The sequence below is a fragment of the Fukomys damarensis genome, unplaced genomic scaffold, assembly GCF_012274545.1.
Source record: "Fukomys damarensis isolate Sample0158 unplaced genomic scaffold, DMR_v1.0_HiC HiC_scaffold_27, whole genome shotgun sequence".
NCBI classification, from domain to species: domain Eukaryota; kingdom Metazoa; phylum Chordata; class Mammalia; order Rodentia; family Bathyergidae; genus Fukomys; species Fukomys damarensis.
The window spans coordinates 2,667,353-2,690,146 of record NW_022900939.1 but is presented as its reverse complement, the minus strand read 5'-3'; the positions used below and the strand labels follow the sequence as shown (position 1 = coordinate 2,690,146).

The window sequence follows — 22,794 nt, the reverse complement described above, 5'->3', positions numbered from 1 at the left end:
CAAGTGTTGTACTTAACCTTTCTTCCAGCTGATTTAGTGTTTTTGTTTAATTAGATCTTAAATACATTTCAATTTTATTTTAGTGCCTGATGAAAGATATAGGTCTAGTTTTAATCTTTGGTAAGTTGAAACCCAGTTTTTCTAGTACTATTTATTAAAGAGGCTGTCTTTCCTCCTGTGAGGGTGTGTGGCTCCATTATCAAAGATGAGGCTCTTGAGTGTGTCTGGAGTAATTTCTGCATCTTCTAATCTGTTCCACTGATCCTCAGGTCTGCTTCTTTGCTGGTACCACACTGTTTTTATCTTAGTACCTTTGTAGTATAGTTTCAAGTTGGGGATTGTGATACCCCTACCTTGTCTTTATTGACTCAAGTTGCTCTTGTTATTCTAGGTCTTTTGTGGTTCCAAATGAATTTTTTGATTATTTTCTACAGATCTGTGAAGTATTCTGGGATTCACTTGGGATTGCATTGAATCCAGATAGCAGTTTTGGAAGTATGGCCACTTCAACAAGGTTGGTTCTTTCTTCCCAGGAACAAGGGATGTCTTTCCATTTTCTGATATCATCTTTGTTCTCTTTTTTCAGAGTGCTATAGTTTTCAGAGTAGAGATCCTTGATTCCTTTCATTAGTATGATTCCTAGGTATTTCAATTTTTTGGATAACATTGTAAAAGGAATTGTTGGCCCCATTTCTGTATCAGCGAGTCTGATGTTTGCGTACATGAAAGCTATTAACTTTGTGTTTTGTTATTGTATCTAAATACTTTGCTGGTTATTGGTTATTAAGTCTAGAAGACTTTTGCTGTAGTTCTTTGAGTGTTTTATATAGAGTATCATGTCTTCTGCAAATAATGACAGTTTGACTTCTTCATTTCCTATCTTTATTCCTTATATTTCTTTCTCTTGCTAATTGCTGTGGCTAATATTTCCAAAACTATATTGAAAAAGAGTGGTGATAACAAACATCTTTGCCTTGATCCTGATTTTAGTGTGAAGCATTTCAGTGTTTCACCATTTAGTTTTTCTTGCAAGGCTTTTGTCAGATTGAAGTAGAGGCTGTCTATTCAAATTTTTTTGAGGATTTTTATCATAAAAGCATGTTGAATTTTGTCAAATTCTTTTTTGCCTCTATTGAGATGATCATATGGTTTTTGTCCTTGGCTCTCATAATGTAGTGTATTATGTTTACTGATTTGCATATTTTGAACATCCCTGCATACCTGCAGTGAATCTCACTTGGTGAGTGTGCATGATGTTCTTGATGATTTTCTTCATTCTATTTTTCACTATCTGGGGAATTTCACATCTGTGTTCATTAGTGAGATTGGCCTATAGTTCTCTATTTTTTTGATTGGGTCTTTCTCCGCTTCAGGGATCAAGGTGATGATTGCTTACAGTAATGAATTTGGGAGTATTGCTTTCCTTTCAATTTCACTGTGGAGTTTAAACAGTAGTGGCAATAGTTCCTTTCTAAAGATCTTGTAGAATTCAGCAGTGAAGCCAACAGGACCCAGGCATTTGTTAGTTGGTACATTTTAATTACATTTTCAACTTTGTTGGTTGATATTGGGCTGTTTTGAGTTTTTAGGTCTTCATTCAGCTTTGGTAATTTGTATGTTTGGTGCATATTTATTAATTATTGTCATCTCTTGCTCTTGTATTATTCCCTTTATGAGGATGAAGTGTCCTTCTTTGCCCTCTTAATCAGTGTTGGTTTGAAATGAATTTGATCTGCAAAGAGGTTAGCTACTCCCACTTTATGTCTGATTCCTTTAGCATGGAGTGTTATTTTCTACCCTTTAAATTTCAGTCTATGAGTTTCTTTTTGAATTAAGTGTGTTTCTTGTGTGCAGCATATTGTTGGATCTTGCTTCTTGACCCATTCTTCCAGTTTTTTTTTTTTTTTTTTTTTTTTTGGATGGGTGAATTGAGACCATTAAGGTAGATGGTTATAAATGATATATATTGGCTCAACTTTGTCATGACATTTTCTTTTTGTTTGATTCTTCCCTTTGCATTTAATTTCTTGTCGTGCCTGATGGCTTCATTCTATTGGACTTCCTGGAGTTGTGATCCTCATTGCATTTTCCTAGGATATTGTTAAAGTTTTTTTGGAGTGCTGGTTTGGTATTAATGAAGTTCCTAAGGTGCTCTCTGTCATAAAAGTATCTTATTTCTCCATGAATTCCAAAAGAAAGTTTTGTAGGGTAAAACTCATTCTGAGTTGGACATTGTTTTCCTTTAGGGCTTGACCAGGCAGGAAGTGATGGGCCAACACAGGAAGCCTTCAATTTAATTCTTAATCCAAATGCATAATGTTAATGAATAGGAGAAAAAGATGGCTGCGTTTTCTGCATTTTATTGTTCTATTCTATCCTTTTGAAAATAGGATCATGTTGAATGTACAGAATGATGACATAAGAAATAAATATTAATCTCAGATGTGACATTTACATATTTCTCAATGAATTTCAAAATGATGAGCTTTCTTTTTGAATCTATAACATGTTCTCTCAAATTGTCTCTAAGAATATCAGTTAAAGAATGAAGAGATCTTAGCCAAAATTGTATACTATTGCCTAAATCAAATATCGTTAGAGCTTTTAAAGAGTATTGTTTTATTTGTGGTTCTCAAGTAAATCAGAATCAGAAGAACAGGTATAGACATGGAGGAGGACATGCGTTGGGCACTGTGGTGTATGACAGGAGGTGGTGGAGTCCCCAGAAGTTCCCTCAGCTGTCCTAAGACAAGGCTGGCAGGGGCTCACTGGGTCTGACAGGAAGGCCTGAGACAGGGAGAAGACGGGCCTGGTGTGAGTGTGGGGACTGAAGACCAAGAAGAGGGGCAGGGCGTTAACTGGTGTTTCAAAGTGTCAGAAGGAAAATTTCCTCAAGGAGGGAGGGAGGGAAGGAGGGAGAGAGGGAGGGAGAAAATTTGAATTTGTCCTGTCTTGACCTTTTGTACTATTTTCCAAACAAAGAAGACAGATCTTCCTTATTAATCCACTGCTTTAAATCTGAGACTCTGTGAACACTCTCAGACAGAGAAAAAGTTAAAAATGTGTTCTGGCTACCTGTACATCTCATTATTCAACCAAATCAAGATGTAAAATTAACTGTCACAAATACCACATTATATTGGAGCCTGATGTAACCTACCACATCCACTTTTGTTTGTCATTGTGAGATCCCCATGAACGCTGATTGTATTTATGGGCATCTTTGAGCTTGTTGTACACACATTTCCACTGACATGAGGTCTAAAAAAGAACACCTGTAATGCTCACACACATGTGTAGCCTTCAGGTTGGTTTAGGCAACAGACTTTGGGCTATTTTAAGCCTTCTCACTCTGTAGTTATTTCTGGACACAGTTGCCTTTTCATGTCAAAAGCTTTTTTGGGCAAGAGAAAGAATTATTTCAATAATTTAATTTTAATATAAGCCTCAAAAATTAACACCATTCTTGTAGAAAAACTTAAAAAAGGAACTGAGAAATGGTTCATTCACAAAGTTACAATGAAAATCCTACACTTAGTGGGGCTCCAAAAAATCAACTCACTCTTGACCTTTAAGAATGCTCTCTTGACCTCCTTGTTCCTCAGACTGTAGACCATAGGGTTCAGCATGGGAATAACTATAGTATAGAACACAGAGGCAATTTTGGCAGTGTCCATTGAGAGACTGGATGTCGGCTGCAGGTACATGAACATCGTAGTGACGTAGAAGATGGTGACGGCAATGAAGTGGGAGGCACAGGTGGACAGAGCCTTGCGATGTCCCGCAGCTGAGTGCATCTTTAGAATGGTGCCAAAAATGAAGATGTAGGATGTTGAAATAGCCAGGATGGCAAAAAAGATATGGAAGCTCACAAGATAAATAAGAATGAGCTCACTAACCTGTTTGCCAGAGCAGGAGAGAGCCATCACTGCAGGAACATCACAGAAAAAATGATGGATGGTATTGGAGTTACAGAAGGAGAGACTGAATGTGTTCCCAGTGTGGATGCAGGCATTCAGTAAACCAACAACATAGCAGCCCATGACGAGACCTGCACACACACTGCTCCTCATGGTGGTGGTGTAGTGCAGGGGCTTGCACACTGCTGCATAGCGGTCATAGGCCATGGCAGTGAACAGGTAATTTTCCACACAAATGAGGGCTGCAAACAGGAACATCTGTGCAGCACAGGCATTGTAGGAAATGACCTTGTTCCCTGTAAGGAGCCCAGTTATGACCGAGGGAGTGACAACTGAGGAGTAACAGAAATCCACCAGGGACAGGTTACCCAGGAAATAGTACATGGGAGTGTGCAGACGAGGGTCCAGGAGGATCAGCAGGAGCATCCCCAGGTTCGCAGCCACGGTGATGGTGTAGATGAGGAGGAAGGTGATGAAGAGGGGAAGCCGCAGGTGTGGGTCATCGGTGAGTCCCAGCAGGAGGAACTCGGTCACCTCTGTCCTGTTCTCCATCAGTGCTGTCCAGAACCTCTACAGGAGCTGCAGCAGTGAGAGGGGAAGATACAGGAACATAAAGAAACTGAACTGAAATCAGAAAGTACAAGAACCATTATGTAGTGTGTAATCTTAGATGACTTTTTAGGTGAAGATTCTCCAGAAGTATTTTGTTTAAAGGTACCATTTGATCTAGCTCTTCCTGTTGGGTATTTCCCTCAAGATTAAAAGAAACTTACCACAGTGGTATATGTGCATCCATGTTTACAGCAGTACAGCTTGTAATAGCTAAAAGTTGGAAGCAACCCATTTTCCCAATAGCTGCAGACTGAATGAATTGTGTGTTTTTTTAATAAAATGGAATAATCAGCCATCTAGATCCACAAACTAGGGACATTTATAGAAAAATGTATGCAAACCGAGGCCATAACCTTAATGAAGTAAGTAAGATGCACATGTGTAAATACCAAATAGTTTCTCTGGTATGAGAAAATAAAAGTGCAAATAAGTATCAAAATGTCTAATGGATAATGTGAAATAGGAAGAAAAAGTCTAAAGATGTAGGGGAAATGGGAGGGGTATGGAAAAGGAAAAATACGAGAAGTGGAAAATATGGAAATAAAATCTCTGTAAATATGGAGAGCTTGAGGAGTGGAAAGAAAAGCAGGGGAATGGAGAAAAAATAAAAAACAAGATATATGATGTAAACCTCCAAATTCCCAAACATGAATGTAACTATATTGTATATCTAAAATATATGAATAAATTTAATAAAAAACAGAAAGAAAACAGCTGATTCTATTACTAGTATGTAGTTTAACAGGCTTAAAATTTTAAACTCAAAATTTTAATGGAACTTCTATATCATCTAAAATGTTTAAATTTGTAAAATGAAATACAGAAGGTTACAGTAACTGGATAAAAATTCTGTGGATTCGTCTGTGAGCAGATCCACTTCTTCTGAACACAGTAAAATCTGACACTCTCAAGTAGCTCTCCTACCATAAGCTCTTCCATCCACGTCAGATGTACACCCACTGTGTCCCCAGTGATGCTGTGCTTTGGATTTGTTGTTTCTCTCATGTGAACTATGAATCACAAGAGCGGAGGTGGTTCATTCTCACTGAACAGCTGTGAAATGGCTATCTCTGCTCTGTACCCACCCTGAACCATGACCTGTGCTGACTGGGCTTGAGGGCTGAGGGTTGGAAGTGAGTTCGAGTCTGACTGAAATTAACTGAATTTGTAATTACTCATTTGCTCCTTTCTTTCAAAATCAGTCTGCAGTTTCTATAGTGAACTGATTTAATGGTTATGTGTTAATTTCAACTGGGGCTAAAGCTAATAAAACCCTAAAAGATTAAAGCAACTTTTCTTCAATGACAAAATGTCTCAGTGTGTTAACAGGTCCTGAAGGAAACTGGAATCTTCTGCCCTGTCTCCTACTCCTTATCAGCAGCTCACCTCCCCTGTTGACAGTGAATCCTTATCAGCACCAGCTGTTGATCACGTTGGAGAGGAGCTGACTCCTGACCCTCATGGCTCCTCTCTGGCACAGGGGATGTGGGGAGGTCACTGGGGTAGAGCATGTGCCCTGGTGCATGGGAGCCCAGGGAGGGAGGAGCAGTGGATACAGCAGAGCAGAGAGTTTATGCTCTGAGGGACACACGTCAGCCGCACCCTTACCTCCTAGCCATTGTGAGTCCTCCACGGACTGCACTGAACATGATTTGTGATCTGCATAATAAATGGAGCAAGGAGATAGACTTTCAGGCATTATTGTGAGAATTGAAAAGTTAGTAAGGACAGTAAGATGATGGGTGTAAAGCACATCCTGATGAGTCCCAGCTGTCAGGGTATTATTAAGATGGAACAATAGTTGTGATGAAGTTTTGACCCAGATCGGTGACACTCAGGGCTTTGGTTGCAGGTGACTTGAAGTTTCCCTCCCCAGTTTCCCTTCCCCACATGAGGACCTCTGTGATATTCTGTGCTCTCCAGGGCTTCGCTCTCCTCCATGGATGTGGTTTCGGCTGCTGCATATCCATGTGGGTCAGGCTTTGTGGAAATCCCTTCCTTGAAATCCACATTGGAGAGTGAGAAAAAAGTCTTTTGCTCTTCACTTCAGTCTCCTTCATGACTCTCAGCACATAACAAATTCACAGAGGGCAAGCACTGAAGCTGTCTAGTTTATGGGCTGTGCTTAGTTCACAAGTGTGTTTTAGAATCCAGTTGTTTGTTTTAAATATTTTATTTGAATCTTTTCTTGTGAAATAACAGTATTTAAATTTTCTATAATGAACCTGTAGTCTTTTGGAGAATACCAGCCCAAAACTAATTGATATTTCCTACCATCCTTTCTAAGCCTTTGGTAATCTAAATTTATTTATTTTCAAAATTGGAATAGTATTTTATTTTTCATTGAGTTTGTTGGTACTTTTTAAGTATACAATACAGTTGCACTCATCGTTGGGATCTTGTACTTTTACATGACAGGTCTTGGCTCTCATTTGTTCGCCATACCTCTGCCCTCCCTTCATCGCCTCCTCCCTTCCCTATTTACAAAGACTTTGTTTCCATTTTTCCTTTTCTCATATTTTTTCTTGTCCCTTATTTACTTTCCCCCACCCTTCCCACTTCCCCTACTCCTTTAGCCCTTTTCTTCTGTTTCACATTGTCACTTATACAATTTGGATCTTATTTACAGTTTTAGTTTTTCACACCAGAGAAACTATTTGGTATTTACACGTGTGTCTTATTTATTTCACTAAAGAGTATGGCCTCACTATGCATCCATTTTCCTATAAATGACTCTAGTTTCACATTCTTTATATGGAGTTACCTAAAAGAACTAGGACTGGAGGTTCCATTTGACCTAGTTATCACTCTGCTGGGTATCTTTCCAAAAGAATTAAAAGAATCATACCACAGTGATATATGCACACCCATGTTTATAGTGGCAATTTGTAATAGTTAAACCTTGGAAACAGTTAAATTCCATATCAATTGGATACTGGATAAAGAAGATGTGTTTTTTCTATAAAATGGGGTAACTTAAATTTATGAAATAGCCTCAGGATGATATTACCACACTTAAAACATGTGGTTACTTTTCACACACACTCTGTTCCAGAACACAGGTTAAGAATATATGGCAGATATGTAGCTGATATGTGGTATGTCTGCACTATATGCAATCTTCTTATACTCTCCAAAATTACAGTGCAGAACTGAGAAATTATGCTGCAAGGTAGCATAAATAGTACGAAAAAGGCTCAGGACCCAAGCCACCTTCCAAGAATAAGCAGCTTACATTATGTTAATATGTTTAGGAAACTTTGCAAAGTAAAGGAGAGTCACCTATTTATTCTGAATTTATGTTTGTGTGTGTTTTTGAAACTCCAATTAAGATAGAAATAAAGGATGAAAAGACAATGTCAATAATCATTCACGTACCTTCATTTTTGTTCTAATTTTAAGAATCATTATTTTCCATAAGAATCACCAAAGTTGAAATGAAAGATAATTGTACCACAGGCTTGCCTCACCATCTACAGAAATATTTAGAAAACACTTTTATTTTTAGATAATTCACCATTAGTATAGTTAGGACACTGCTTTTGTTCAAGTTACACTTGTCAGTAAAAGGTTTATGAAATACAAATACTTACCAGTGTGTTAACTGAGAAACAGCAGTCAGCACAGAGTAGTGCTTTGAAATAAAAAATATCCAGGGAACATTACTGAAGCCCTATGAGAGGAGCTCCCTGTGTCTCAAGTAATGTTGTAATTTTCCCAACATCTCTAAGGCAGGGGAAGAAAATGGACAAGAGGACCCTCACAGGGACAGTGTTCCAAGTTACCTCGAGTCCCTTCTTTGCCAGTGGAACAGCGCCATGCGATCGCTCCTCTCACATACCTCACAGAAGTGCATCTGTAAACAATGAGAGGTCTCCAAATCCTTCTCCAACAGCTCAGCCTTTAAAAGTCTATCCATGTAATGTACCTTTGAGGGATTTCTGTGGCTGTGGTACAGGCTCGCAGCCAGTCCTCAGGTCAGAATCGCTCCCACACTGGTGACAGGGACTCTCTCTCCGATGGGTCAGTGACATCCAATAGCAAAAGCAGCATTGTGTCCTTTATCAACTGTTAGCGCCAGTCCTGCCAGGATCCCAGAGGCTTCTGAATGGAGACCTGGAGACAATTAAGAGACACTGTGATCTCTAGAGACTTCCCTCTGAGAATAGGTCAGTTTCTCCTCATAGTCTCTTATGGAAGAAGCCATTAAACTGCCTCTATGGACCAAGGTGGTTACATTTTAAAAAATTAAATGTGATTTTAACTGATAAATTGAAATGTAAAAATATTGCCTATTGAAGAGTTGCTTAGATATCTGGTCACTTCAGATGCCAATTTTTGGATTGGGTCTTTAAATTTGAAAGGACTGATTTTTAAAATATTCTTTATCTATTCTAGATAGTAGACTTTTGTCTGAAAACAGCTGGTGAATAACTTTTCCCCAATTATAGTTTGTCCCTTCACACTGTTACTCCTTTCTCTTGCTATGCAGAAGCTGTTTAATAATTTAATAAGAAGAGTAAAATATCTTGTACCTGCTTTATGATACATAGTAGTGACCATGCTTTATCAGAGCTATATTTAATGATATTACTCTAGAATGTTCTCTGTCCAGATGATGATTAAGATGCTAATAAAAAAATGGTGCCAGGTACCACAACAGCAACAGAACTTTGCTGTTTTCTGGATATTATTCTTTTCTTTGTTTTTTTTAATGCAATGTGCTGAATGTCTATAATTTTATTCAGATGACTGAAGAATCTGGAAAGGCTGTTGCTGCTATTGATGCATAACATAGTGCTATTATTGTTCTTTTTATATAAATATAAATATATATGTATATATATATAATTGTCATTTTTGGAAACTTTAATGGTGCTGTCAACTTTGGAAAAAGTTATCCCAATTTACTGTGTTGAGTTGGCATCGTACAGAAATGGACATCCATATTGATCTAGAAATGTTATTTTTTATTTTTTCCCATTTGTACAGGGGTAACACACTGTATTAAATATGTAAGGTCATATCTACATGGGTTTGATTACAGAGACTAATAAAGTATTCTCTAAATAATAAAAAAAAGAATAAGATAAGACTACAAGAGCAAGAAGCAATTTAAATATGTTAAGGGACCATTTTCATCTTCAGAATTATTATTTTAATCTTACATCATTGCCTTTTCTCCTTTACTTTCCTTTTTAGTTTTATTTTGGGATTCCCTATTTTTAATGTTCATACAGAAATTTCTTTAACTGAAATACCGAATAGTTTCTCTGGTGTGAAAAACTATAAAAGTACACAGGATCCTAATGAGATAATTAAAAATGTGAAATAGAAAGTAAAGGGCTAAAGGTGTAGGGAAAGTGGGAAGGGTGGGAAAAAGGTAATAAGGGAGAGGAAAATATATGAGAAATTGAAAAAATGGAAATAAAGTGTTTATAAATGGGGAGGGTAGGAGGGGGTGAAGGGAGGGCAGGGACAAGGGGAAAAATGAGAATCAAGACCTATTATGTAAAGGTACAGGATCCCAATAATGAAGGTAACTGTATTGTATACCTAGATCATACCAATAAACTCAATAAAAAATAATTTAATAAGAAGAGATTCCACTTGTTGATTGCTTGTGCTAGTTCACAGGCAAGCTTTTCCTATACCAATGTCTTCACGAATTCTACCTAACCTCTCTTCCAGCGTTTCTGTTTTAATATTTACATGTTTAATCCATTTCAATTTCAGTTTAGTGCCTGGTAAAAGATATAGGTCTAGGTTTAATCTTTGGCAAGTTGAAACCCAGTTTTTTCAGCACCATTTATTGAAGAGGCTATTTTTCCTCCAGTGGCTCCTTTGTCAAAGATGAGATGGCTGTGTGTTTCTGGAGTGGGTTCTGTATCTTCTGGTGTGTTCCACTGGTACTCTTGTCTGTTTCTTGCCAGTACCATGCTGTGTTTATCACAGTAGCTTTGTAGTATAGTTTCAGGTTGTGCATTGTGATACTTTACCTTGTCTTTATTGCCTCAAATGGGTTTTGCTATTCTAGGTCTCTCTTTGTTCCAAACGAATTTTTGGATTATTTTCTAGAGGTCTGAAGTATTCTGCTGGGATTTCACTTAATCTGTATAGCAATTTTGGAAGTATGGCAATTTTCACGGGGTTGGTTCTTCCTAACCAAGAGTGGGGGATGTCTTTCCATTTTCTGATGTGCTCTGCAGTCTCCATTTTCAGAGTGTTGTAGTTTTCAGAGTAGAGGTCTTTGATTGCTTTCATTACTATGATTCTGTGAAAGGAAGGGTTTGCCCATTTCTCTCTCAGTGAGTTTGTTGGTAATGTACTGAAAAACTATTTATTCTTGTGTGTTGAACTTGCATCCAGGTACTTTGCTGAATTTGGTTAAGTCTAGAAGATTGTTGGTGGAGTTCTTGGGGTCTTCTCAATAGAGTATAATGTCATCTGCAAATAATGAGAATTTTACTTCTTTGTTTTCTATCTTTATTCTTTTTATTTCTTTCTCTTGTCTAATTTCTGTGGCTAATGTTTCTTAAACTGCATTGTAAAGGACTGGTGATTGTGGACATCATTGTCTTGTTCCTGATTTTAGTGTGAAGCATTTCAGTTTTTGACCATTTACTATGATATTGGTTGTTGGTTTTTCATATATGGATTTTGTAAGATTGAAATAGAGGCTGTCCAACTTTTTGGAGGGTGCTTGTCATGCATATTCATTAGTGGTTTTTTAGTATAGTTCTCCTTTTTGGTTGGGTCTTTCTCTGCTTTGGGGTCAAGTGATGCTTGCTTCCAAGAGTGAATTTGGGACTATTGTTTCCCTTTCAATTTCATTGAAGAGTTTAAATAGTAGTGTCAGTAACTCCTGTCTACATGTCTTGTATAATTCATCAGTGAAGCCATTAGGACCTGGATATTTCTTAGTTGGTAGGTTTTTAATTACCTTTTCAATTTTGTTGATTTATATTGGGTTATTTAGAATTTTTAGGTCTTCTTCATTCAACCTTGGTAATTCATACCTATCTAGAAATCTCTCCATTTCTTCTGTATTTTCCATCTTATTGGCATATAGGTTCTCAAAGTAGGTATTGATGATGCTATAGATTTCTGCTGTGTCCATTATAATTTCATGCTTTTCATTCCTAATTGTGTGGATTTGGGCCTTTTGTTTCCTTCTTTTGATAAGGTTGGCTGTAGGGTTCTCAGTTTTGTTTGTTCTTTCAAAGAACCAACTCCTGGTTTCATTCATTTCTTATATTGTTCTCAGCCTCCACTGCATTGATTTCTGCTAGGTCTTTATAATTTCCTCCCTTGTATGAGCTTTGGGTTTGTCCTGCTTTCCTTTTTGTAGAAGTTTGAGGTTCAACATCAAGATGTATATTTGAGCTCGCTCTGTTTTCCTAATATGAGTATTCACTGCTATGAATTTCCCTCAGAACATTGCTTTCACCGTGTCCCATTGATTCTGATATTTTGTATTTTCATTGTCATTTAATTGTAGGAACTGTCAGATTTCTTCTTTATTTTCCTCTGTGACCCACTGGTTACTCAGAAGTGTGCTGTTCAATTTCCATGTGTTTATGAAATTATTGCAGTTTATTTTGCTATTGTTCTCCAATTTTATTGTACAGGGGACAATTTCAATTCCTTTGCCCTTACTTAAACATGTTCTATAAGTGAGTATACGGTCTATTTTGGAGAATGATACATATGTTGCTGAAAAGAATGTTTATTCTAATTTTGTGTGGTGTAACACTCTGTAAACATCTGTTAAATTCATTTGTTTGAGGGTTTGAGTTGTGGCATTTCACTGTTTATTTTTGTCTAGTTGATCCATCTATTTGTGACAGTGAGGCACTGAGGTCCCCAGTACTATTGTATTAGTGCTTATATGATTTTTCATGTCTCTCAGCATTTTTTTATATAGTTGAGTGTTCTGATGTTCAGTGCAGGTATATTTATCATTATCATCGCTTGCTCTTGGATTGTTCCCTTTACAAGAATGCAGTGTTCTTTGTTCCTCTTAATCAGTTTTTGTTTAAAATCCATTTTATCTGCAATGAGGATAACTATTGCTTTTTTGGGTGTTCCTGTTGCATGGAGTATTGCTTTCCACTGTTTAACTTTCAGTCCGTGAGTTTTTTTTTTTTTTTTTTTTTTTTTTTTTGTTTAAAATCCATTTTATCTGCAATGAGGATAACTATTGCTTTTTTGGGTGTTCCTGTTGCATGGAGTATTGCTTTCCACTGTTTAACTTTCAGTCCGTGAGTTTTTTTTTTTTTTTTGAATTGTGCTTCTTGTATGTGGCATATTGTTGGATCTTGCTTCTTGACTCATTCTGCCAGTCTGTTTCTTTTGCTTGGTGAATTGAGACCATTAACATTGATGGTTATGTATTGTTTCATCCTTGTCATGACTTTTTCTTTTTGTTGGATTCTCATCCTTTGTATTTAATTTCTTTTCATGCCTTATGGTTTCATTTTGCCAGGTTTCCTGAGGTTTTCATCCTCATTGTCTTTTCCTAGGCTATTGTTTAAATATTTTGAGTGTTGGTATTCATGAATTTCCTAAGGTGCTCTTTGTCATGAAAATATCTCATTTCTCCATCAATTTTGAAATAGTTTTGCATTGTACATCAATCTGTACTAGAGGTTGTTTTCCTTTAGGGCTTGAAATATGTCACACTGCACACTTCTGGCCTTGTTGGTTTGTGTTGAGAAGTCTGCTGTGATTATGATGGTTTTTTCTTTTATGTGATTTGATTCTTTTCTCTAACTGCTTGTTGAATTTTGTTCTTCTGTTTAGATTTTGGAATCTCAACTATTATATCCCTATGTGTAGATTTTTTTATCATGACTAAATGGAATCCTATATGCCTCATTTATTTGTATGTCATTGTTTTTCCTTCCTTGGGAAGTTTTCTGCCATTACTTTTATGAATAAGTTTTTATGTCATCTGCACTCTCTCCTTTTTCTTCATTCCCCTGATCATTCTTATGTTATTCTTTTTGGCATCTTCTAGTAGCTCCAAATTGATTTCACCTGGTCCCTTAGTATTTTCAAGAATTTTTTCTTTTCCTGGTCACTAATTGCAATCCTATCTTCTATATCTGACATTCTGTCATCACATTGGATTATTCAGCTCCATAAACTTTCACTGGAGCTACTAATCTCCTGGAAATCTGTATGCATCTGGGATTCAATAATTTTTCTCAGCTCCTCCAGTTTTTAGTTTCCTGTGTCTATTCTAGATGTATTGATCATGTCTTTAGTATGGGTACAACCTCTGCTGTAATCTGTCAAATTTTTTCTTATTTAAGTTTTTCCAAGTCCTCTTTCATTGCCAGTTCAAGGAATTCAGGTGGTTAAGTATCAAATTTTTCCATCTCCTTGCCCTTTGCAGTTGCCTTAGGTAATGTGGAAGTTTGGTTCTGAGCCTTGTTTACGTGTCTTCTCATTTCAGTGGATGCAGTATGCTGTGACTTTGTTGAGGCCATAATTTTCTCAACCAGTGTTCCTCAATTTTCAGCAAGCAACTGGGCAAGTTGTTTTCCTTTAGATTTTGAAATACATCACTCCAAGCTCTTCTTGAATTGAGGCCTCCTGTGGAGAATTGTCTGTGATTCTGATGGGCTTTCATTTGTACGTGATTTGTTCCTTTTTGCTGTTTGTAGAATTTTGTTTTTCTAGTTGGTCCCTGGAATCTTAACTATTATATGCCTATGTGTAGATTTTATTTGATTGTGGCTAGTCAGTCTTTTTATGTTATTCTTCTAGAAGCTGCTGGATTGAATTCTCATGGTCCCTTACTATTTTAAAGAAATTTTTCTTTTCCTGGTCACTAATTGCACTCCTATCTTTTATATTTGAGATTTTGTCCTCACATTGGCTCATTCTGCTCCATAAATTCAGTAGAGTTTTTAATCTCCTGGAAATCTGTTTGCATCTGTTTTATGGATTCCATTTTTTTCCTGTATTAGGATTCCATCATGATTCTCAGCTCCTCCACTTTTCCACCTGTGTCTGCTCTAGGTTTATTATGCCTCCTGCTATGGGCACAATCTCTCTTGTTTTTTTGAGAAAGTATTTCTGATTTAATTTTTTTTCCAGATCCTCTTTTGTTGCCAGTTCAGGGAGTCCAAGTGGTTGAGTATCAGATTGTTCCATCTAGTTGCTGTTTCAGGTTGCTTAATGTTATCTGGAGGTCTGGTTTTGAGCCTTGTTCATGTGTCTCCTCATTTCAACAGATGCAGCCTGCTGTGCCTTTGTTGAGGCAACTTTTTGCTCATACATTGTTCTTCAATTCTCAGCAAGCCACTGAATGGCCTTTAATATGTTGCTCACTGGGGTACCAATTCCTGGTTTCAGAATAGTTGCATGCTGTATTCCTCAGCTGACCTGTGGTCTGGGTGGGCTTCTGACTTGTGCACACTTGAGATGGTTTCTAGGCATTCCTCTGGTTAAGTCCTGCCCTGCTGTATAGCTGTGGTCCGGGATGGCCTTTGACTGGGGCTGTGTACCCCAGTTTCTGTTGTCTGAGTAGGCTGCTGGCTAGTGTCTCTGCACAGTTACCAATGGTATTGGGGTGAGACTCTGGCTATTGCTTGTGTGCCCATGCAGCTCTTCTCCAGGTGACTACTTGGCTTGTGCTGTCCAAGTGGGGCTCTGGCTGGACCTGTCTCTAGCCATGCTCCCCTCACCACTGCTTGCCCGGATCTGGGAGCACTTACGAATGCTGTGAGGTGGGCCTCTGGCTGTTGCTTGTGCACCTGTGCAGCTCCTTTATGGGCAGGACTTGGCTTGGGCCTGTGTTACCAAGCTACTGGTTTCTGGGCAGGGCCCTAGATGGGATGTGCCTGAAGCTGTACTGCTCTGGACCACCTACTCTCAATTTTTTGAGGAGTATTATTTTGATTTCCATAATTTTTGTACCCATTTGCATTGCAGCCAGTGGTGTGCAAGGCTTCTCCTTTCTCCACATTCTTGTCAAACTTTCTTTAACATTTTTGATAAAGCCAGTCTTTCTGACATGAGGAGATATCTAAATGTGGTTTTGATTTGATCTTCCTCAATAAAATTGAGCATTTTGAAAATAGGTTTGGTTCTTTATATGTTTTCTTTTGAGGAATGTGTATTTAGTTTTTCCAGTATTTTAAAACAGACTATTCATTTTCATTATTGAGTGTTTTGAAGTCTTTGTATATTCTGGAGATTATTTCCATTTTAATAGTATAGTTCTCAGATATTTTTCTCTCATTCTCCAGGTCTTCAATCTGTTGGCTGTTTCCTTGGCAGGGCAGAGTATTTTTTGCATTTATGGTGAATGGAACTGTATTCTTGGCTCCTATTTCAGACAATTTGATACTGGAATAATCCAGTGTTATTTTTATTTTTATGTTGGGTTTTCATCCTGTAGTTTTGGTCATGTATTAGTATCAATAGTTTGTTTCTGAAGATTCAAGTTTCTCTTTGTCTCTTTCTGTTTCTTGCTCTCTGTTCTTCTCCCCTTGCCTGTTTCCCTCCCTCTCTCTCTACCCTCTCCCAACTCACGTTCTCTTTCAGCTGTTTTTCTTTTGTTTGTTGAAGTGGTGTATGGGTCATTAACTTGTATGTGCAGTGCAATAATCCTTTCATCCCTGGCATAAATCTCACTTTATTTTCCTGAATAAACCCCCCTAATATGCTTCCAGGTTTAGCTTTTTAGAATTTTGCTGAGAAATTTTGCAGCTATGTCCTCAAGGATATCAAACTATGGTTCACTTATGTGTGTACCCTTATTTCGTGTTGGAATCAAGGTAGTGTTGATCTGTTTTAACTGACATAAGTATTGCTCTCCAGTTGTTCTGCATTCTATTTTCAAAGTGTGTCTATCAGTGTGCGTGTGGCCTTTAGATTGAAGTGAGTTTCAGATTAATGATATGTGGTTGGATCCTTTTTTGAAATCCACTCATTTGTGGTTTTTTATCGGAAGAACTTATTCTAATTACATTCAAGTTAGTTACTGACAGACAATGTAGTACTCCAGCCATTGTGTAAGTTGTTTTCTCATTTTATGTAGTTCCTTTCTTTATTTCTCACTTTGGTTTAATCATTTACTATAGATAAATAACAATTTTCTTTGTGCTTCGATTTTTTTACTTATTGTATTTTGTTCATCTATTACAAATTTTTATTTGTATCCTGCACACATATGAAAAACATCTTTTATTCATTAGGAAGTTTTTAAAAATGATAGCACTTAAGATTATTGTGAAAGTTAAGAAGAGAACAGAATTTCAGAATAATGTGGATAAGAAAGCTCTACAATAGCACTCTATTCTTTCCATTTTATATTCTTGGTATCCCATATTAACCCTCTCAGTGTTGTCCATTTGTAACACAGTAATGCAGTTGGCATTATTTATAATTTTTCCAGCTTTCAGGCTAGTGAAATCAGCACTATTTATAACACATTTACAGTATTACAACACTTTGAATTGGCAGGGAATTTATTATACTTTCACATTTTTATCATATTCATTAGTGTCTCTTTCAATTTGATGAATATATGGGCACTGATGGAGTATTAATTACAGTCTTCCAAATCTGATTTGTTGTGTCCTGTCTATGTATAAATTCTAAGCTGCTTGTTTTCTCTGAGCCTGTATCAATTCCCACATTTCAATACTGGGCATTGTCCAAGTATATATCTGCTAGAGGTGTGCTGTTAGAGTGTTGTTACTGTTTCAGAACTAGAAGGCAAGCCAAGCAGAGATTTGTCCCAATTCGCATTTGGTGTGATCTTTAGCATGAGGAGGGGACTGCCTAGAAAGCATAGCGCATGCTGACAAGCATTTCAGTAACTATAAGGTAGGTGCAAAGACCCTGTCCACACTCATCAGCTCATTGTGTTAAGACAGTTCAGGTTTCTAGCTGGTCCTAGAAGAATCACCATGGATGTGCTGACTGAAACATTTAGGCCAAAGTATTATCTACCACATTTGCAGTTCTCAGGGCCACTCAACCCACAGTCTGTCAATATGAGCACAGCACTGGGATGGAACAAAGATTCACATTGCTGTTGACTGTGTGTTGTTGAGCTGGACTTCAGTCCAAGACTGATGCTAACAGCCACAGGTGGTCTGGCTGGAACTGATATCTTCTTTATAACACTGTGGCTCTTTAGGTCCTCTGTCTATAGGCAGTCCTCATGATGCTGTTTTTCACATCAGCCTATTACATGTTTTCCTGAGCCAGTTGCTAAATTCATTTCAAGATATGAGCTTAAATTCTTAGCTTTCTCTTTTTGCTGACACAAAATACCATCATCCAAAGGTAAAGAAAGAAAGGTTTACTTAGCTCAGGTTTGGAGGATTCAGTCCATAATCAGCTGGCTCCAAGGCAGGGTGGCACTTAAAGGAGGGGCAACAGTTCATGGTGGTAGTTGAGAGCAAAGAGAGAGCACCTTTCTGCCCCTTTTATCTTATCTAGACTACTTAGGCTAGTTGCTCTCCACCCTTCATCCTATTGCCCTTGAGCACAGTATGGCATCCCAAATCAATTCCAGCTTCACACACTCTAGATCAAGTCACCTCTGAAAAAGCTCACAACCACAGGAGGCTTTGGGGGATATCCAGACACAAACCATAACATGACCCTAATCTAATGCCAGTGAATGGAGTTTAGCTTTACACTCTGAGTAAAGGCGGTGTTGGTGCAGGCAGTCCCTTGGACACCCAGGCTGACACTAAACCTGGTCGTTTCTTAATATCACAACTGTAAGGACAGGCAGAGTTTTGGGAGCCCACTGAAGCTCACCGAAGCAGTGAGCGTTTCTGCAGAACAAAGCTGTGCCTCCTATCAAGTGCTAGGTTCTGCCTGGTCCAGTGCTACTTCTGAGTCGATGTGCAAGCACTGACATATGGGTTCTGTGCTTCCCATGGTTGTTATTCCTTTCCTGATAGAGGCAAATGTCATGGTTAAGTATTGCTTCTTTCCCTCTGTTTGGGAAGTTTTGTGTCATTAATTGTGTGAACGGTTGTTTTATGTCACTTGTACTTTCTCCTGCTTTTTTTTCTTTTTATTGAGTTTATTGGTACATTCTAGGTATACAATACAGTTACATTCATTACTGGGATTTTGTACCTTTACATGACAGATCTTGGTTCTCATTTTTCCCCTTGTCCCTGCCCTCCCTTCACCTCCTCCTCCCTCCCCATTTACAAACACTTTATTTCCATTTTTTCATTTTATCATATTTGTTTTCTTTTCCCTTTTCCCACTTTCCCTACACCTTTAGCCCTTTTCTTCCTATTTCACATTGTTAATTATCCCATTAGGATCTTATGTGTTATTATAGTTTTTTACACCAGAGAAACTATTCAGTATTTACACGTGTGACTTATTTGTTTCACTTAAGAGTATATCCTCAATATGTATCCATTTTCTCCTGCTTTTTCATGGATTCCCATCAGCGTTGTATTATTCTTTTTTGCATCATCTAGGAGTTGTTGAATCAAATTCTCATGATCCCTTACTATTTTTAAGAGATTATTCTCTGATAATTCTGCGAATAAAATGTGGGAGAATCCATCTTGCTTCCTGAGGACAATACCTCCATGTCTGTAGGCATTCTGTTTGCCTCACACTGGAATGCATCTGCTCGTCAAAAGGCTGGTCTCTTTCATCAGTAAATTTCCTTTTCACAGCTGTCACTCACTCCTGTTACAGACGTCTTTATGCTGGTTGTTCCACTGGCTGTGAGTGCATCCATGAATGGAGACATACCTTTTCCGTTAATGGCCAAACCTTTGGCCATGGCTTCAGATACCGGGCCTGGCACCTGAGGCACTAGCAAGTTTATTTGGGGTCTTCTCCCCATCCTGGCTTGCTCTGCACCAGGGCCCAAAAAAGCTCCCCTGGGCTTCTCTGCCTCCACTTTTGATGCCACCGTGTCCTCGGGACCTTGCTCGATGGGGTCGTTTCCTCAGGGCTCCTCGTCAGAAAGCTTTCCACTGCAGTCCTGCTTTTAGTGGGGCTCTTAGTGGCAAGGATCTTGATCCCAGTCTTGGCAAGGCCCATGTTCTTCTGGCTGGACAGGGAGGGGGCTGTGTTTCTCCTGAACTTCTGGCCGGCTGCAAGTAGCCCACTGTTCTTGAACTCGGGGTTCTTGCTGATCACGAGGGCCTTTGGGGAGGTCTTGTACAAGCTGCTGTTGGTGGACTTGGAAATCTGCTTCCTGGCGTTGTCGCGGGAGGTCCTCTTGGTCCGCGTGAGAGCGCTCTCCTGCTTCTAGGCAGGGCGCCTGTTGAAGCCCTGGATGTACTCCTCACATTTCACGCAGTTCAGGAGGTGCTGCTCCGGCTCCCGCTGTGGGCCCCTCTCCTCGCTGTCCTAGCCTTTCCTCAGAGGCAGTGGCTGGGCAGGCTTGCGGGGGGGGGGGGGGATTTTTTCCGTTTCCGGCTCCCGCTGTGGGCCCCTCTCCTCGCTGTCCTAGCCTTTCCTCAGAGGCAGTGGCTGCGCAGGCTCGCCGTGGGGGGGGGGAACTTTGTTTCAGTTGGTCCTGCATGGCCTGCGCTGCCACTCGCGTGCGCTGTGCACCCGCGGGCCTCTGAGCTTCACAGAGAGACTTGGCTAGGAGGCGGGGCTGTGCGCGGGATCAGCTCCCTGCCCTGAGGGCAGGCCGGGGTTTGGGAAGGCTCCTTGGGGCTGGGGGCCATGCGGGATGGGGCAGGACCAGCTGCTCCCTCTCCCGCCCAGTTCAGAAAGCTTCCTACTTGAGATCCAGACACCTGTCGCTGCCCCTGAACTTGCCGCGTGGGCTCCCACCAGCCACACCCAGCTTCTGCCTGCACTCAGGCTTTTTGACCTAGGGAGGGGCGGGGCTGCGCAGGGATCCTTAAATTTAATTCTTAATCTGAATGAGTAAATGTTTTATGACTAGGTGGAAAAGATGGCTGCATTTTCTGCATTTTATTGTTCCATGTTATCCTTTTGAAAACATGCTCATGTTGAATGTACAGAATGATGACAAAAGATAAATATTAATTCATCTCAGATGTGAAATTTACTCATTTCTCATTAAATTCCAACACGATGGCATTTCTTTTTAAATATATAACGTGTTCTCTCAAATTAAGACTCTAAGAATATCATTTAAAAAATGAAGAAATCTTGGCTAAAATTATGCATGATTTACCTAAATCAGATATCAAACTAGTGTTCCTAAACAGTACCGTTTTATTTGTGGTTCTCAAGTAAATCAGAATCAGCAGAACAGGTGTAGACTTGGAGGAGGACATGTGTAGGGGGCACTGTGGTGTATGACAGGAGGTGGTGGAGTCTCCGAAGTTCCCTCAGCTGTCCTAAAACAAGGCTGGCAGGGGCTCACTGGGTCCGACAGGAAGGGGCGGGGCACGGTGTGAATGTGGGGGACTGGAGACCAAGAAGAGGTGCAGGTCATTAAATGGTGTTTAAGAGTGTGAGAAAGACAATGTCCTCAAGGAGAGAGAGAGGTGGGGGGGAGATCTTGCCCTGTCTTGACTTTTTGTATTATTTCCCACAATGAAGGAGGCAGACTGTCCTTACCAATCCACTGCTGTAAATACCAGACTCTGCAAACACTCTCAGACACAGAGAAAATGTGTCCTGGCTACCTGTGCATCTCATTATTCAGCTAAATCAAGATGTAAAATTAGCTGTCACAAATACCGCATTGTTCTGGAGCCTGATGAAACCTACCACATCCACTTCTGTTTGTCATTGTGAGACCCCCATGAACACTGATTGTATTTATGGGCATCTTTGAGCCTGCTGTATCCACATTTCCATTGACATGAAGTCTAACAAAAAACACCTGTGTAACGCTCACATACATTAATATCCTTGAGGATGGTTTAGGGAGCAGACATAGGGCTATTTTAAACATTCTCACTCTGTAGTTATTTCTAGACACAGTTGTTATTTTCATTTCAATAGATTTTTGCACAAGTGAAAAAATTACTTCAATAATTTAATTTTAATGTAGGCCTCAAAATGTAACACCATTCTGGAGAAAAACTTAAAGAAGAATCCCAGACATGGTTCATTATACAAAGTTAAAATGAAAATCTTACAGCTTTGTGGGGCTGCAAAAAATCAACTCACTCGTGACTTTTAAGAATGCACTCTTGACCTCCTTGTTCCTCAGGCTGTAGACCATAGGGTTCAGCATGGGAATAACTATAGTATAGAACACAGAGGCAATTTTAGCAGTGTCCATGGAGACACTAGAGCTGGGCTGCAGGTACATGAAGATGACCGTCCCATAGAAGATGGAGACGGCAGTGAAGTGGGAGGCACAGGTGGACAGAGCCTTGTGATGTCCTGCACCTGAGCGCATCCTTAGGATGGTGTGAAAAATGAAGATGTAGGATGTTGAAATAACCAGGGTGGCAAAAAAGATATGGAAGCTCACAAAACAAAGAAGAATGAGCTCACTAACCTGTTTGCCAGAGCAGGAGAGAGCCATGACTGCAGGAACATCACAGAAAAAATGATGGATGGTATTGGAGTTACAGAAGGAGAGACTAAATGTGTCTCCAGTGTGGATGCAGGCATTCAGTAAACCAACAACATAGCAGCCCATGACGAGACCTGCACACACACTGCTCCTCATGGTGGTGGTGTAGTGCAGGGGCTTGCACACTGCTGCATAGCGGTCATAGGCCATGGCAGTGAACAGATAATTTTCCATACAAACGAGGGCTGCGAACAGGAACATCTGAGCAGCACAGGCATTGTGGGAAATGACCTTGTTTCCTGTAAGGAGCCTAGCCATGACTGAGGGAGTGACAACTGAGGAGTAACAGAAATCCACAAGGGACAGGTTACCCAGGAAAAAGTACATGGGAGTGCGCAGACGAGGGTCCAGGAGGATCAGCAGGAGCATCCCCAGGTTCCCAGCCACGGTGAGGGTGTAGATGAGGAGGAAGGTGATGAAGAGGGGAAGCTGCAGGCGTGGGTCATCGGTCAGTCCCAGCAGGAGGAACTCGGTCACCTCTGTCCTGTTCTCCATCAGTGCTGTCTAGAATCTCTACAGGAGCTGCAGCAGTGAGAGGGAAGATACAGGAACATAAAGAAACTGAACTGAAATCAGAAAGTGCAAGTATCCTATGATGTGTGTGATCTTAAATGAATATTTTGGTGAAGAATCTCCAGAGGTATTTTGTTCAGAGGTCCCATTTGATCCAGCTCTTCCCTGCTTGTTATTTCCCCCTCAAAACCAAAAGCATCTTATCACAGA

The 22,794-nt window shown here is 39.5% G+C and overlaps 2 protein-coding genes and 1 pseudogene across 2 annotated transcripts; all 3 read right to left on the bottom strand.

Moving 5' to 3' along the window:
* Window positions 1-3,506: 3,506 nt before the first annotated feature.
* LOC104868446 (olfactory receptor 5B2) lies at window positions 3,507-4,472 on the bottom strand. The gene has a single exon (XM_010633203.1). It carries the CDS (start codon window positions 4,470-4,472, stop codon window positions 3,507-3,509), a length of 966 nt encoding a protein of 321 aa, XP_010631505.1.
* A 14,564-nt stretch (window positions 4,473-19,036) lies between these two features.
* LOC104868445 lies at window positions 19,037-21,179 on the bottom strand (annotated as a pseudogene).
* Window positions 21,180-21,621: 442 nt separating this feature from the next.
* On the bottom strand, window positions 21,622-22,566 carry LOC104868444 (olfactory receptor 5B2). The gene has a single exon (XM_010633201.1). It carries the CDS (start codon window positions 22,564-22,566, stop codon window positions 21,622-21,624), a length of 945 nt encoding a protein of 314 aa, XP_010631503.1.
* Window positions 22,567-22,794: the final 228 nt, after the last annotated feature.

Excerpts from the sequence above, each read along its gene's own strand:
- LOC104868446 (XM_010633203.1), bottom strand. The coding sequence starts at position 4,472 with ATGGAGAACAGGACAGAGGTGACCGAGTTCCTCCTGCTGGGACTCACC.
- LOC104868444 (XM_010633201.1), bottom strand. The coding sequence starts at position 22,566 with ATGGAGAACAGGACAGAGGTGACCGAGTTCCTCCTGCTGGGACTGACC.